At 51.8% G+C, this 14,964-nt stretch overlaps 2 protein-coding genes across 3 annotated transcripts in view; one reads left to right on the top strand and one right to left on the bottom strand.

Annotated features, from left to right (window-relative positions):
- Positions 1-1,324, top strand: part of LOC122388091 (speckle-type POZ protein B-like) — a 21,553-nt gene extending 20,229 nt beyond the window's left edge. Inside the window, exon 8 of the mRNA XM_043378873.1 lies at positions 240-1,324. Within this exon, the coding sequence (XP_043234808.1) occupies positions 240-387 (148 nt within the window). The 3' untranslated portion in view covers positions 388-1,324. The remainder of the gene's footprint in view (positions 1-239) is intronic.
- LOC122388090 lies at positions 1,214-14,964 on the bottom strand. 2 transcript variants are annotated; one of them, XM_043378871.1, is made up of 4 exons: positions 14,672-14,964; positions 6,946-7,029; positions 3,235-4,791; positions 1,214-2,219 (listed from the first exon to the last, which is right to left on the bottom strand). In XM_043378871.1, exons 1-4 carry the CDS (start codon positions 14,733-14,735, stop codon positions 2,023-2,025), a joined length of 1,902 nt encoding a protein of 633 aa, XP_043234806.1. In that variant the 5' UTR covers positions 14,736-14,964; the 3' UTR covers positions 1,214-2,022. The 2 variants fall into 2 exon arrangements, with proteins under 2 accessions (XP_043234806.1, XP_043234807.1); XM_043378872.1 differs by lacking the exon at positions 6,946-7,029 and having other exon boundaries at positions 14,672-14,851.

The raw sequence follows: 14,964 nt of genomic DNA, 5'->3' as shown, positions 1-14,964 counted from the left end.
TGGTACTTGTTCTCACTCGCTTCTCTTTTTCTCTCCCCTTTCTCTGTCTAAATATTTTTATCCACTTCTCTTTCCCTCTTGCGCTGCTTCCCACGACGCGCCGTCTCGTGTCTCAGTCTTATATTGTATGCTTCCCCCCGCTCTGCCCTCCCCGCCACCACCGACCCCCGCTCTCCCCCCGCCGTTACTGCCTCCCTCTCTCCCCCCCGCCGTTACTGACTCCCCCTCTCTCCCCGCAGCCACGCCACGGACGTGATGGAGACGCCCGCCTGGAAGTCGATGATCACATCTCACCCGCACCTGATCGCCGAGGCGTTCCGGGCGCTGGCCACCCAGCAGGTGCCGCCCATCAACACCACACGCAAACGGATGAAGCCCTCCCCGTGAGGCGGTGTCTGGGAGCCAGCGAGGGGCGCCGGCTGCGCGCCACGCGCCGTCAATGTTCAATGTTCAAAGCGGCCTGCGTCGCTGCCGCCGCCGGCACCGGTCAGGGGTCGTCAGACAGTGTGATAGCTGCCGCCGCGCCGGACTCGTTGTTACGCGGACTGTACCCAGACGGTCCTCGTGATGGTCCGTGGATTTCTGTGGTCCCAGTGGTCCTCAGAATGGTCCCGGTGGTCCGAAAGGACCGTCGCGCGGTCCGGCCGGCCGGTCCTGCGCCCTACGAATTCAGCGTACGTATGTGTAGTCCGTTATGACCTGATTAGAGGTCCTTTCTGGTACCGCTGCTCGGCCCGCTTCGAGGTCTGCCATGCGGTCCTCACAAATCCCGCTGTGTGATTCTCGAGTCTGCGAGATTCGCCTGGTCGTTTTAGTCGTCTGTGGTTCTCCGCCGCGATCCGCTGGTTGGTGGATGATTGGTCTCTGGGGACCTTTTGGTCCCGTTGTCCCGGCCACCGAGAGGGACAGGGCCCGGCCGCTGCCCACCGACCGATCTCACGGGCGCGCGGCGGCTCCGTTGTTACTGCGCCGCGCCGGCACCTCGGATGTGTACCTGTGTGTGTATGTCTGTGTGTGTATATCTGTGTGCCAGGGAGTGGAAGAGAGCTCGCGCTGCATTGTGTGTATGTGTGTGTGTGAGGGGCCTCGTCACGGGTCCCGGGGAAGCGTCCCCCGCCGTCGCCGCCGCCGGCCGGTCGCCGCCCGGGGTGTTGGGTGCCCGTGTTTCTCGCGGAGCGCCGCCCCCGGTGCAGGAGACCGCTGCGCGTGGCGGCGGTTTATTTGTTAACATTCTGTGCGACTCCGCACGACGCCGTCTGTGTTCAAAAGCAATCATGTACAAGGTCATTACGTGCACTGGTAATAATAAACCGATCCTGCCGTACTCGACGCTTTTCTAGTTGGCCGGGCGTGGTGGGTTATGTCGCCATGGTTCATCAAGCGTCCCCGCGTACCTGAGGTGCACCTCGTGATACCGGGAGGAGTACAATGTGTACCGCTACAGTGGCTCGTAATCTGGAACAGACGACCGGAGAGAAACGGCCGTCAGTAGCCGCGCACCGGGGGACAGAACGCAGTGTAAACGAGATGACTGTGTATTGAAGTCACACGCAGACAAGGTGTAAGTTCGACGCTCAGTTCACGGGACAAATGCACTGATACTGTGGCACCGGAAAAGGAAAACTCTAAACCACATCTCATCAGCTTAGCGTTGGATGGTTCATCAATGAGTAGCAAGACGCTAACTGAGGACAGTGACGGCAAATGCATCTGCGTGTGAGCCGACATCAATATTTCACTTTACACTCACTTCACAGCTCACACCCCAAAGCCAATGAACATTGATACGATGCGACTATATTATTAACTAGGCATGATGGGTAGATGATATATCACGGTAGTGTGATTGTTACGCAGATTACAAGTCCAATACCTCCAAATTGTATGAGCAGGGAGTTTCGAAAACCCTATCCTGCGTCATACTTCAACCCTGACCAGTGACCACTAGATAGACACTGCTACCGTTAGTTTCAGAACTCTACCACAGATGTCGCTACGATCGACACCAAGCACCGAACCACGCTAGATGCGATCATAGTAGATTGCCTCGGTGGGGTAATCAATCGATCCATAATCGTCACCTCTGTGCGCGAACGAGGCGACTCTGGCCCGCTCCTTGGACCGCGAGAGTAGGATGGCGGCTCCGAGGGTGGCCGCCGCTCCGAGGGCCATCAGCATCAGCATGGTGGTCACCGTGGAGGGACCCCGGCCGTATACCTCTGTGAATGAGGGGACGATAGGTCAGACGAGAAAGAGAGCGAGAGAGATAGAGAGCCACAACCACCAGAGACCTCCATCGCGTTGGCCAAGTTTTCCCGAGGAGGCTAATAGCTCGTAGGTATGCTGACTAATGAAACAACGAAAGCTTAACACATCTTACCAATGTTATCATGCACAGAGTTCCTAAGTGATCGGGAGTTGGGGTAAGCAACCATCTTTGATTAAGATGAAGTTACTCGTAGACTAGTAAACATGGTCACGATATGTGATTTAATTTTTAAATGCGCTTAGCCAAAACGATACACTTAGTGGCTGTTCAGATATTTGCGAAAACTCAGGAAGGGCGTAGGTCCCCACCCACCCTCCATCTCGGCACACGATAACGACTACAAACAGACATGAATGACGCAACGAAACAAACGTATACTCTGTTCATTTCATCGTGCGGTGTGCAATGTGTACGCACTGTGCAGTGTGCAATGAGCCTCTTCCACTACGATGACAAGGAACGATTCTGTTTGGAGTGCGTTCGACTCAGACCCATGCCGTGGTTATGCGATAAGTCTTCGGCAGACCATTGGGTAACACGTGATAGCGGAAGAGAAGATGCTATCAGGTAACAGGCATTTTTCCTTCCGCTGTGATCACCCACAGTTATTGATAGAACCTAGCTGATACATTAATGATTAGAAAAGAATGCAATGGAAAAACGATAACCGCTTGGACGGGGAAGTAACTTACTGCCTAATAAAGAAGAATAAATACAGTCCACCAGAAGCCATTAGCACTTAGCAGGCATTGATTGATGTGCGTACACATGCGCTGTAACGTTATCCATAAAAGCATTGAAAAATGAAGTTATCATGTCTTGAAAGCTACACAAAAAGCTACACTGTTGGTCCAATGACCATTGACCTATGTACCTCAGGTGTAGAGATCAATTAGGCTGGTCTATCACCCTTCATTCAAAACTGATACCTCCATTCCTATAACGCCGGTGAAGTGGGCTCTCACCTGCGTCCCGGCTCTCCGTGCGACGGCTGGGCTCTGCCGGCTCCTTGAGACGCGCCTGCTCCTTTCTGCTGTCGACCTCCGGCTCTTTGCGGGGTTCCTCGGCCGTCGGCGGTGCGCCCGGACCGAACGGACCAAACGCACCGCCTGGGAATGCGCCTGGACCGCCCGGACCAAAGTGACCACCCGAGCCACCCGGAGCGCCCGGATGGTCCAGCAGCGCGTCCGCACCGCCCGGGACCACATCTGCCAGCTGAGAGATGATCACCGTCATGAAGTCCTGGGCCAGCGAGATGTTCAGCTTGAACAGACCGCTGGTGTTGAACGTGACGACCCCGAGGTTCATGCCGACGACGGCCGAGCCGTTGACGACCACAGCGGCCACCCTGCCGTCCGGGAGTCGCGGGATGGTGCCGTCGGAGCCAGCCGGCCGACCGTCAGCTTTGTCATCCTCCTTCGCGTCATCTTGCTTATTATTTCCAGCTTTATTGTCACCTTCGTCTCCGTCATTTTCATCTTCGTCTTTTCCGTTTCCATGAACGTCAGCTCCATCAGCTCCATCGTTGTCCTTCCCACCATCTCCCTGTGCCTTTCCATCCTCAGTCTTTCCCAGCCACGGACCGCTCACCGAGGGTGCCCGCATCGCCAGCAGAGGCCGCTGCTCTCCTGCGGCGGTCGCCGGCTCTGCGCTCGGCACCTCGTCCTGCACACTCGTGTCGTTAGCGGTGTCGTTCCGGGGCACGGCTCGGATCATCACCACGTCCACAGAGTTGCGCGTGCGGTTGACGATGATCTCGTAGACGCCGCCGAAGGCGAATACGCGGATGTTGTCGCGCAGCCGGCTGCGATTTGCGAACACGGCGTCAAACGTGGCGACGTCCGGGATCACTATCGTGTCTTCGTCAGGAGAATCGGGTACCTCTGGGGTTTCCGGGACTTTGGGAGCTTCAGGGGTCTCAGGAGTTTCAGGTTCCTCTGGGGCCTCAGGTTCTTCAGGAGCCTCTGGCACCTCAGGAGCCTCTGGCACCTCAGGAGCCTCAGGGTCTTCAGGAGTATCGGGTTCTTCAGGAGCATCGGGTTCCTCTGGCGCCTCCGGAGCTTCAGGTTCTTCCGGGACCTCGGGTTCCTCTGGAGCCTCGGGTTCCTCTGGAGCCTCGGGTTCCTCCGGGGCTTCAGGTTCCTCCGGGGCTTCAGGTTCCTCCGGGGCTTCAGGTTCCTCAGGCTCTTCCGGTTCCTCTGGAGTCTTTGGTTCTTCAGGTTCCTCTGGCTCTTCAGGCTTCTCCGGAACCTCGGGTTTCTCCGGAACTTCCGTGGCCGGCGGCTGCGTGAAAAGAGGAGGCCTGCCGTGTCCGTCTGCGCCCGGCCGAACGATCAGGTCCCCATCCTTCCCGGAACTGCCGGAGCCTCCCGAACTCGAACCTCCGGTAGTGTCTCCGCCTCCTGACGAAGTGCCGTTTTTATTCTGTGGTGGTAGGGGTACTGGCAGATGGATCTTAATGACCTCGATGTCACCGATGAATGGGATTTTTCCGGTGATACTAGAGATGTCGAACTGCAGAGCTGTTGAAGAGAGGGTTTGTAATGGTTACATACACAATACACACGTGACACTAAGATTCGTACAGCGGGCAAGGTACACTAAATGTTTCATTGATCCGTTAGGAGGCCGATGTAGGTTAGAGTTAGTATGCCTTTGTGTTGTTGAGGACACATTTTACATACATACAAATCAGGTTACATTTACGGTAGAACCGGTGGTAAAATGGATGGGTGGGTGTTGACAAATGACAATGACACCAAACCTCATCGCTTTATCAGATATAATTTCTGCCAGTCCCGTAGCTCAGTCGGTAGAGTGATGGACTCCGCGTGGTAAGAGCGCGCGTTCCCGGTTACAACAGTCCGGGTTCGAAGCGCGACAGGTGCTTGACGTTTATGGGCCTCCTTACATGGGTACATGGGTATGGTTGCGGTTGGTGGCAGGCCGTAGCCAGGCGAACTCAGTGAGGGGACCGGCCGTGCGCGGCTATGTGAACACGTTAACCCTAGAACGCCTAGGGGGGGGGGGTTGTATCAACCCCCCCCCTGAGGTTTTTTCGAAGTGCACGCTAAACGGCTTGTCGTAGCGGGCTGAAATTTTCAATACCCTCTGGGGCAACCTTTGCGCATCTTTTGCCGAAAAAAATTGATCGGGTCATGTCAGGTCACGGAGTTATGACGTCATAAGAGGTACAGCCTCCGGCCGACAGTTACCAAACGTGTGCGCCGAATCCCTAGGTTTTCTGCCGGTGATACCCACATTGTTTGATGGATCATGATGAAACTTCCCATGCATGTTGGGGCAAGCATTGGCTATCGTGTGGTGCAAGAAAATTGACCGGGTCAGGTCAGGTCACGGAGTTATGACGTCATAAGAGGAACAGCGTCCGGTACTATTTTTGAAAAGCGCCCGAACCACTATTTTGCTAATTCTTGTCACCTCAATGGGAATATGCAGCAATATTAGCTTCTATAAGGAGCAAATGGACCTTCCAAATCCAAAAATACAATCAGATTTCAAAAATTTAAATTTTGATTTTTCGAATTTCTGCCGCCGACTGTGACCTTGCCGACTTCCGGCGCTCCCAACACGCCATTTTTAGAGCTAGGGAAACGAAATACATACCAAACGATAGAGAATTGATCAAGGAACACGATAGTGAAGGTTTCAAGTCGATATCTCCCACCGTTTTGCCGCAATCGCCGCGGAAAGTTGAAAAAAGTCTATTTTTCCGAAAATTTGACCTTTGACCGGTCAAAAGTAGGTCAAATGTTGACCTAGGACCAAAAAATATACCACCAATCGCGAGATCTCGTTGAGAGCAATCCGTTGGTTTTTTCCGCTAAGCTCTACGACCTTCCGTTTCGAAACGCCAGGGGGGGGGTCGTAACAACCCCCCCCCCCCTGGTCGTTCGTGTTATGAGAAATGGCCTGGTCGTGCGAGGGTTAAACTTTGGACTCTAAATTCTTCCACATAACCGGAATTGCGCGATCGGAAGATAAAGGGCAGGGTCACCGCAACAAACTTCGCTTAGCGGGGGCTCTGTTCTTGTGAATCCTTCCAATCAAAAGGTTCGGACTAAATTTATTTAAAAAAGAGGGATGCAATCCCAGACCATTGGAAAACTGAAACCAAAAGCACTAAAGGTAGGTACCATTGAAATGCTTGCTAACATAAAAAACAGCACCTTGGAACGCTAAAAACAAAACTTATTTTGTACAAAAGTCAGAGCACGATGCAATAGGTACTACAGTGTTCTAGAAACTAATAAAATACCTAAGACATTACATTTGACATACCAAATACCATAAATCGGTATGAATATACTGGAAGCTGATATCCGGTTGACACCTCTAGCATGGAGGAAGGAGTACGCAAGTCTGGACGGATAACACGCATGGCAAGGGGTATGGAACTGATACTGCTATCTATAATTCGTTGAAGTACCTAGCACATGCCATCTAAATTATCATGGGTTCAATGATAAAAGGGCCGAAGCATAACCGGTGAACAGCATTCCATGTTTATCTGGTGGATAGACTGATAACGAAAAATGTATTGGCGGCTTACATAATTAAAAAGGGTACAGTAGCACAACATTTCCAAAGACCTCGCGCACCATAATTGATCAGCATCCATGCATTATATACATAATGTAATTGATTCCGCTTACCTGGCACTGGAACTTCTGTCGTGGTTGAGGTGCTGGTCGAAGTGGAGGAGATAAAATGGTGTTTGTCTTTCTTCTTGGTCAGACCTGTCGACAGGAATTATATAATTATATGGTCATTGGCGAATCCAGCCGGACGTTTTTTTTTGGGGGGGGGAAGAGGGGTAAATGTCCGAAATGGCCCTTTTCTTTCCATGCACCGCCATAGGCGTACCTACTGTCAAAACTCGGATTTTTTTTTGGGGGGGGGGCAAAGGGGTTTTGGGGGAGGAAAGCATGGCTCTAAATGCCCCCTGGATCCGCCAATGATATGAGTTGAACTTCCGTTCGAGCCACTTTACACGGTCCATGTTGCGGCTGGGTCTTAAGCGCAATTTTCAACGTGGAAAGTTTACTCTACTCGGCCGAGGGTGCGGTGCTACATTTGACCACCATTTTCAGGACAGGCCCATGGCAGTGGCGCAGCCAGGATTTCGTTTCGGGGGGGTCATCGCCTCCAAAGCGGGACCCCTAGTGTGCGGGCCCCCACCCATTTTTCAGAATCTTTCCATATTTCATACGCATTCTGCTGAGCGGGCCCCCTTTACCTGCATGATAACCCTGAGCGAGTTTGAATCGGAAAATTTTGATAGAACAATAGTTCGGTAATCACCCGGTGTTCAATTTCCACATGAATTGACCATGACAGAAATATGTTACTATGACGTATGAATTCGTATCTTTCGAGGCCGAAATGTGCCCCTACTGCAATATGCATAGCATATATGCAAACTGAACTGTTGTCTGCTTCTGTCGGACAAGATTTAAGCAGACAAGATTTAAGCAGTCCCACGTGCCTGTCCTAACTCAGTCATCTATTGGCTGCTGTAGTAGATTGTGCTTTATTCTTCTTCATTACGTGATTTCGCTCACAAGCAGTTTTAACCCTCGCCGGCACAGGGGGAGGGGATGATGCAACCTCCCCCCCCCTAAGGTTTTTCGCGAATAACTCGGGTAAAAATCGGCCGATCGCGACCAAACTTTCAGTACCCTCGCGTTGATCACACCTACCCTAGAAATTTCATGACCCTGACCCAAATGGCCTTTGACCTGTGACCTACTTTCCGAAGACCATGTTTGGCCAGAATCGCGATTCGGCGTATGCCGGCTCGCATTAGCCGCGCGTTTGCAGTCTTTTCGTGGTTTCAAGCATTCAAACATGTGAGTTGATGCTGCTCCCATGCATTAGGGTGGATGTCAAGGTCACCTGAAGGTCAGGTCAGGTCATTGACCTATGATGACCTCGGTACTTTTTCGAATTATACATGTTTCCAGGCTAGTTTTTGGAGCTGAATCCGAATTTAGCAACCATTTGAACATTTACGAAGTAGTTTTGGTGCCTTCGTAACATGTTACGAAGCTGCCAGAGGCGGCTGGCACGTAGGTACATACTACGAATACCCGGCAGGACCCCTACTGGTTGACCTGACCTGACCTGACCCGACCTGGCTTAAATGCATAAAGACATCATCTGTGATCAAAACTAACATGATAACTATTCATGATCAGTACCCCGAAAAACCCTATAGCAGCCACAATTAACGACGTTCTAACAGGTCCCGATTTTCCCGATTTTTCGGTCATTGACCTGACCTGGAAGGTCAACCAATGACCAAGAACCTTAAAATTGGGTATCGTCGGCTTCCTCTCGTCACGGGGAACACGCTCGTATTTCCCGCGAAGCTCTAGCTCGATCATGGGCCAAACACGAAGGGGTCGTACCACCTTGTGCCGTCACGAAGGGGTCGTACCTCTTGTGCCGTCGAAGGACGCAAAATGTCCGGAATGGCCTGTGCCGGCGAGGGTTAACGCGCTCATATGGGACATGTATTGCCATGGGCCGGGTTTGTTGTGGCGTGGTGATGTGGTGACGTAGATTCTGTCTGCTATCGAGGTCCCGGCATGGTGTTACTTAGCGTGGGGTACGGGCCCGACCGTTGCGCCAAGTGCGCTGAAATTTGCGCAACTTATAGATTAAGGATGGGCAACGTGCCTTTGAGGGTCTCAGCTCGATCGGATTGATAGCGAGCACATGACGCGTGCTCAAAAAGTGCAAATTCGCGTTATGGACTTTACATGTATGCATAAATCGGCTTGCAAAATCGGGCGAAAATGACTAAATTTGCCAGACACTGGTCCGGTCCCCGTGCAGTATCTCGGTAACCGTGGGCCCAATCGCCACGGGGTATCGTGTAGAGAATCGAAAGGGCTATCGAATGGTGTGCGGTGCAGGGATGGCACGCGCCACGTGCACCCGTGAGGGCACTTATACTGGGAAATTTACGTTTCGGACAGATTTGGGACTTAATGCTATTTTCGGGTGACTGTTTGGCGGAGCGGGTTCAAACAACGCCTGTTGGCAAAAGAAATGTACCGCCTCTCATGGAAAAATTGTGAAAAGCTAATTGATCAAAAACAAGGTGGAACAAATCGCTGGAGAGAATGGCATTTGTTAATGACTTACTTAATTACACGGGTTTTACTGCATAACCTGTTACGTTTGACAGTTGAAAATGGCATAGTTGGAAAGAGCATTCAATTTTGTCCAAAATCCAATCATCGCTTTTGCATGACGAGCAACAGTATTCTTAAAAATATAAATGTTGGAAACCTCTACATAGTAATTCATCGATGGCTGTCATTTTTTCAATAACCTACGTCAACCGTTGTTATAAACTACACATATGACATGTTCTATAGTAGAACGCATGCTTATCAGACACGAGCACCTCGATGCAATGGATATTTTTTCCCAATCCAAAATGCTTAGCCGTCAAAAAGCAATCAACCGAAATGGATACATCACCCACGGACACAAGACCAACCAAATGCCCACCGATCGAAAATACCCCTTATTCGCTTTGCGGAGCAAGCGGGTCACCCTAGCGGGCCCCATTCAACCAGGGGCCCGGGCCCTATCCACACGGGGGCCCGGGCCACGTCCACCTGGGGCTCCGGGCCCCGTCCACCCGGGGCTCCGGGGCCCGTCCACCAGGGGGCCCGGGCCCCATCCATCCGGGGGCCGGGCCCCTGTTCTCCCGGGGGCCGGGCCCCATTCACCCGGGGGTCCGGCGTCCACCCGGGCCCGGGGCCCGTTCTACCGGGGGCCCGGACCTATCCACGGGGGTCCCGGGCCCCATCCACCCCGGGGGCCCGGGCCCATTCTCCCAGGGGCCCGGATCAATTCTCCCGGGGGCCCGGGTCCGTTCTCCAATCTCCCGGGGCCCCGGGCCCGTTCTCCCGGGGGTCCGGGCCCCATCCACCCAGGAGGCCCGGGCCCGTTCTCCCAGGGGCCCGGATCAATTCTCCCGGGGGCCCGGGCCCGTTCTCCGGGAGGCCCGGGTCCGTTCTCCAATCTCCCGGGGCCCGGGGCCCGTTCTCCCGGGGGCCCGGACCCATCAACGGGGGGGGGGGGGGCGGGCCCCATCCACCCAGGAGGCCCGGGTCAATTCTCCCGGGGGCCCGGGCCCGTTCTCCGGGAGGCCCGGGTCCGTTCTCCAATCTCCCGGGGCCCGGGGCCCGTTCTTCCGGGGGCCCAGACCCATCAACGGGGGGCCCGGGCCCCATCCACCCAGGAGGCCCGGGCCCCATCCACCCAGGAGGCCCGGGCCCGTTCTCCCAGGGGCCGGGCCCGTTCTCCCGGGGGCCCGGGCCCCGTCCACCTGGGGCCCCAGGCCGACCCCTCACCCGTGGTGTCCCAGTAGGCATTTCTCGAAGCGGGCTCGTCCGATTAGATTAGGGCCTCTCTCCTCCCTCTCTCTCTCTCTCCCTCTCTCTCTCTCTCTCTCTCTCTCTCTCTCTCTCTCTCTCTCTCTCTCTCTCTCTCTCGAGCGGGCCCCTGACAGAAATTTCGGGGGGGTCAGCTGACCCTCTGACCCCCCCCTGGCTGCGCCACTGGCCCATGGTCAGCAGGTCAATGAACAATGGAAACGTATTCCTGGACAGAAATATGCACGTCTTATACATATATCAAAACGCCTATAAAGTAGGTAGGTATACTAGGAGTACTACTTTTCAAATTTTATTAATGAGAAGCGTCGGCCGATGAGAGCTGCAAACGCTCGTACAAGTGAAGGAATAACCAGGGCACTAAAGAGTAGTAAAGTAATCTTGCTAAAGAGTCACTAAAGGGCACCTAAAGGGCACTAAAGAGGGAATAACAAACATTTCGTGCGATGTAACCGCTTCCCAACTGCCCCCTCCCTCACGAGGCGTTAACGATTCATGCCGGACGCTGCCGGTCTCGCTGTTAAAGTATTCTGTTTCCGACTGATGTCACAAACGGCAGTTCTCAAAAGGAGGAATTCACCTTCCGGCCAGCTCTGTGTAGCATCCAGCCCAGTCACGTTTGGGATTCATTGACAGGATACACAAACGGTGCTAGACCAACAAAGGCACAGGACTATATGTGGTACTGTGTACTGTGTCCACCGTCCACAACTGCTGAGGCGTTTTCGTATAGCTTCAGATGCAGACGCATCACGGCCACATACTCTTTTAGAAGAAACAGGAAAGCAAATGCTGAGGCATCTATCGCGATATTGGCCACGGTATTAGTCACGGACAAGATACTGCATAGAACAATCGTTAACCCTCGCCCGCACATGGGGGGGGGGGGGTGGTTGCCACCAGAAGGCTGATTTTTCGTATAGCTGCTCGTCTATCCTTTCTTGATGTCCACTTAAAATTTCAAGTTTCTGTGTTTTTTGGTTTCGGAAATATGACCTTGTTTTTCAGGTCATGTCATGACCCAAATGGCCAATTCTCAACATCTTGCGTATGCCATGGGCCTTGTGAGCTTTTGACACCCTGATTTCGGCCTTTTTTGCCAGTCTTACCTCCCACCTATCATGGAACATGTTGTTCGACGATGTACAGGGGTCAAGGTCAGGGTCAAGGTCAACCTAGGTCATCTAAGATAATTGCGTTTTAGGCAAGCTGAATTTACTTTTTGTGAAGTTTTTTGACTGCATTTTTGGTAAAAGCTTCTCAGATCATGATTTCATGTGATATGGACCCAAAAACAATCGGTGCACACATCAGTATACACACAGACACACACAGACATACAAACACATATAATTGACCTTGACCTAACTTGACCTGAAATGACCTCAGCAGCAAAATTCTGGTCGGATAGTGTGACAAAGAGGTTCTAGCTGGCTTGGCACCAGAAAACAGCATCGTCATCGGTAGGGGAGAGTGGTGCAGGAGGCCCCCCCTTAAGCTCAGTTACTATTTTTAGACAACTGATAATATTTAAGCGCTAACGTGTGCATGCGCTGTGAGCATGCATCATTTTCCCATACATATTTGCATTCAAAATGAATCTAGGGGGTACACAAACCGTAAACTTTAACATTTTGGAAAAAGTTGCAAAAGGGCCTCTTACACTATGGGTATGGTAAGACGCCCCCCCCCCCCTCGGGCGTTTTAAAAGTCAAGTCGACTTGTAAAAGACGCTTTGCGAACACAGCTGCAAGGCCTTTTATTTCGAAAAGCTAAGCAAATACGGTGTTATCGAAACCAATAACACTTCCAAAGCGCTCGAACAATGCGAAAACTAGCACAACCAAACGCTGATGACCAACGAAAATTGTACCTATAACCTCTAAGAAAAGAAACAGAAAAAAGAAACAAAAACAAACTCCTTGAAAAAAGAATGCCACGCCTGCCGCAGGTGCAGGCGTTTTAGCATCGGGGGCGTTTTTTTATCGGGGGGCGTTTTATCATCCTCGAAGGGAGGGCCTCTTAAAAAAATACAGTGTTTTAACGTCCACAATATTTATGGTTTATGAGACATTTGCAGCGCACCAGAACATGGTCTATTCTGAAGCTAACATGTGACAATTTCGATGAGAAAAGATTGCATTTGATAGCCATTGTTTTTTTCAGATATATAAGGGTGATAAAGATGCATATATCTAGCAAGTAAAGGGGCAAAAACAGAAACAGGCTTACCAAAAGTCGCTGCGACGCACCTGATACCTCAGGTTTCGTGAGTTGTTGTTTCAAGAGGGCTTCTGCTTTACAAGAACATTAAAAAATAAATAACATTATTGGTTTGGTAAAAAAAGCGATGGGGCCTCTTACCGACCCTGGGCGTCTTACACGGATCTCCCCTATTTGATAAGCAGCGCACTTGATATCCAACGGTGACCCAAAACAGCAACATTTTTTAGTTTGACCTGACCTGGAAGGTCAATGACTGACCTGAGAAGGTAAAACTGGGTATCATTGGATTCGTCTCTTCCCAAAGAATCTTTTTGGTCTTTACTGCTAAGCTCTATCTCCAACAGGAACGAAATGGCGCGGGGGGGGGGGGGGGGTGGCAACCACCCCCCCCCCCCATGTGCGTTCTAGGATGGGAAAATGGCATGTGCGGGCGAGGGTTAACTGACATTACCAGCCGATATGGAACATATTTGATCAGTTGAGCTAACTTCGTTTCGCATGGGGCGTGGATCCATGTCGATCTATTACGGTTTCGGACTTATATCCTGGAGGTGAAGAACCCGAGAATGAGACGAAGAAATATTTTAAAGTAAACGATTTTATATTTCACTATAAGCTGGAACCTTAACGCTCCACCATGTAAACTGAGGGATAAGGAAATTAAAAGCGTGAAGTCTGAGGCTTGTCGGGCATGATAAGGCACCCGGCCTGCTATGTCAGGAGTAGAGCACTTCACGGATAGGCTTTTTAGGATCCGGCCCGGCCCATATCCGGCAAGTCATATCCAGATCCGCCCATTATCCGCCGTTCTTTGAATATCAGAATCCGGCCCACCCATGGCCCGTATTGCAGCCAAACTTCCAAAAAAATATCCGTAATAATCCGTTTCACCAATAACTGGTTTCACCCAAAACTGGACTAACAAATTCAATCTAAGGGACCAGACAGCCATACATCTCATAGACCATCATGGTTCCAAAAACCATGCATACATTGCATACATTATCCACTTGAAGACAAGTCTTGTGACAAGTGAGTGTCATAAAATGATGCCTATTACTTTAATCAAACCTCTGCTGCCGCTTAACACATTAGGTTAATTTTTAACTTCAATGTTGAATGTTAAAATTTTGATCCGTTTTGATCCGGGTTCAACCTTCAATTCCCAAATCCGGCCCGCCCATATCCGTTCTTTTTTAACAAATTTAGAATCCAATCCTATCCGGTCCGCGGATTTATCCGTGGATAACGGATTTATCCGGCCCATGAAGTGCTCTAGTCAGGAGGTCGCAGCAGCGAGCCTGCGAACTGCAGAAGTATCTCAACGGAATGAAAGGGATCCGCACCAGGGCACGAAACGATTAAAACGTCCTACGTAAGGCGACCATGAAACTATATTTCAAGAAGTTCCGACATGGCAGGGATTTCTTGTGAAAAAAAAACGAAAATGGCATGATTTATATGTGCCATTGCGATGCCATAGACCAAAGCATGCAACAAAATGGACATTATTAGGAACTTATTTTTTTGTGAATGCTTTCGGGATTCTCTATAACAAAATCCTGTAATTGAGCCTCGCAATCTCCCGAACCGGTTACCGTTTTCGTATGACTGATACTGTCCCGCCGAGATGGCCACACACAAGTACCATCCCGACCGACCCGATAAAGAAGCCTGAACCGTCAGCCCTCCCACCTCCACCCAACCCGCTGTTCCCATCCCGTCGCAAACTCACCAGCCAGGGCAGCTGGTGCTGCCACACACACCACCAGCACCAACACCAGCAGTGACGTCCTCATGCTGACAGTCCTCGGCCTCGACTGGTGCCCGCCAGGCCACTCGCCCCTCCCCCTGGCCCCGGAGGGGTGTGCTGCTGCTCTGCTGTTCGACTATCTGGCGTGCTGGGGCCGATAGCGGTACGGCAGGCGGCGGGGCGATTCGGAGAGGCCTGTCGCTAGGTGATCTGTAAACACAGGGCTCGGCGCACAGGGGACACGTGACAGCAGGGGCGGAGAATTGTCCTAATAC

Source organism: Amphibalanus amphitrite, unplaced genomic scaffold (genome assembly GCF_019059575.1).
Source record: "Amphibalanus amphitrite isolate SeventyFive unplaced genomic scaffold, NRLGWU_Aamphi_draft 000308F_arrow, whole genome shotgun sequence".
Lineage (NCBI taxonomy): Eukaryota > Metazoa > Arthropoda > Thecostraca > Balanomorpha > Balanidae > Amphibalanus > Amphibalanus amphitrite.
The sequence above is the reverse complement of the archived record's forward strand: the minus strand, read 5'-3'. Positions and strand labels throughout refer to the sequence as shown.

Bases quoted from the DNA above. Each gene is read 5' to 3' on its own strand.
- LOC122388090 (XM_043378871.1), bottom strand. From the start codon at position 14,735: ATGAGGACGTCACTGCTGGTGTTGGTGCTGGTGGTGTGTGTGGCAGCA. The intron at 4,792-6,945 runs GTAAGCGGAATC...TCTCTTCAACAG, and splicing joins GACAGAAGTTCCAGTGCCAG to CTCTGCAGTTCGACATCTCT. The intron at 2,220-3,234 runs GTGAGAGCCCAC...CCTCATTCACAG, and splicing joins CACGGAGAGCCGGGACGCAG to AGGTATACGGCCGGGGTCCC.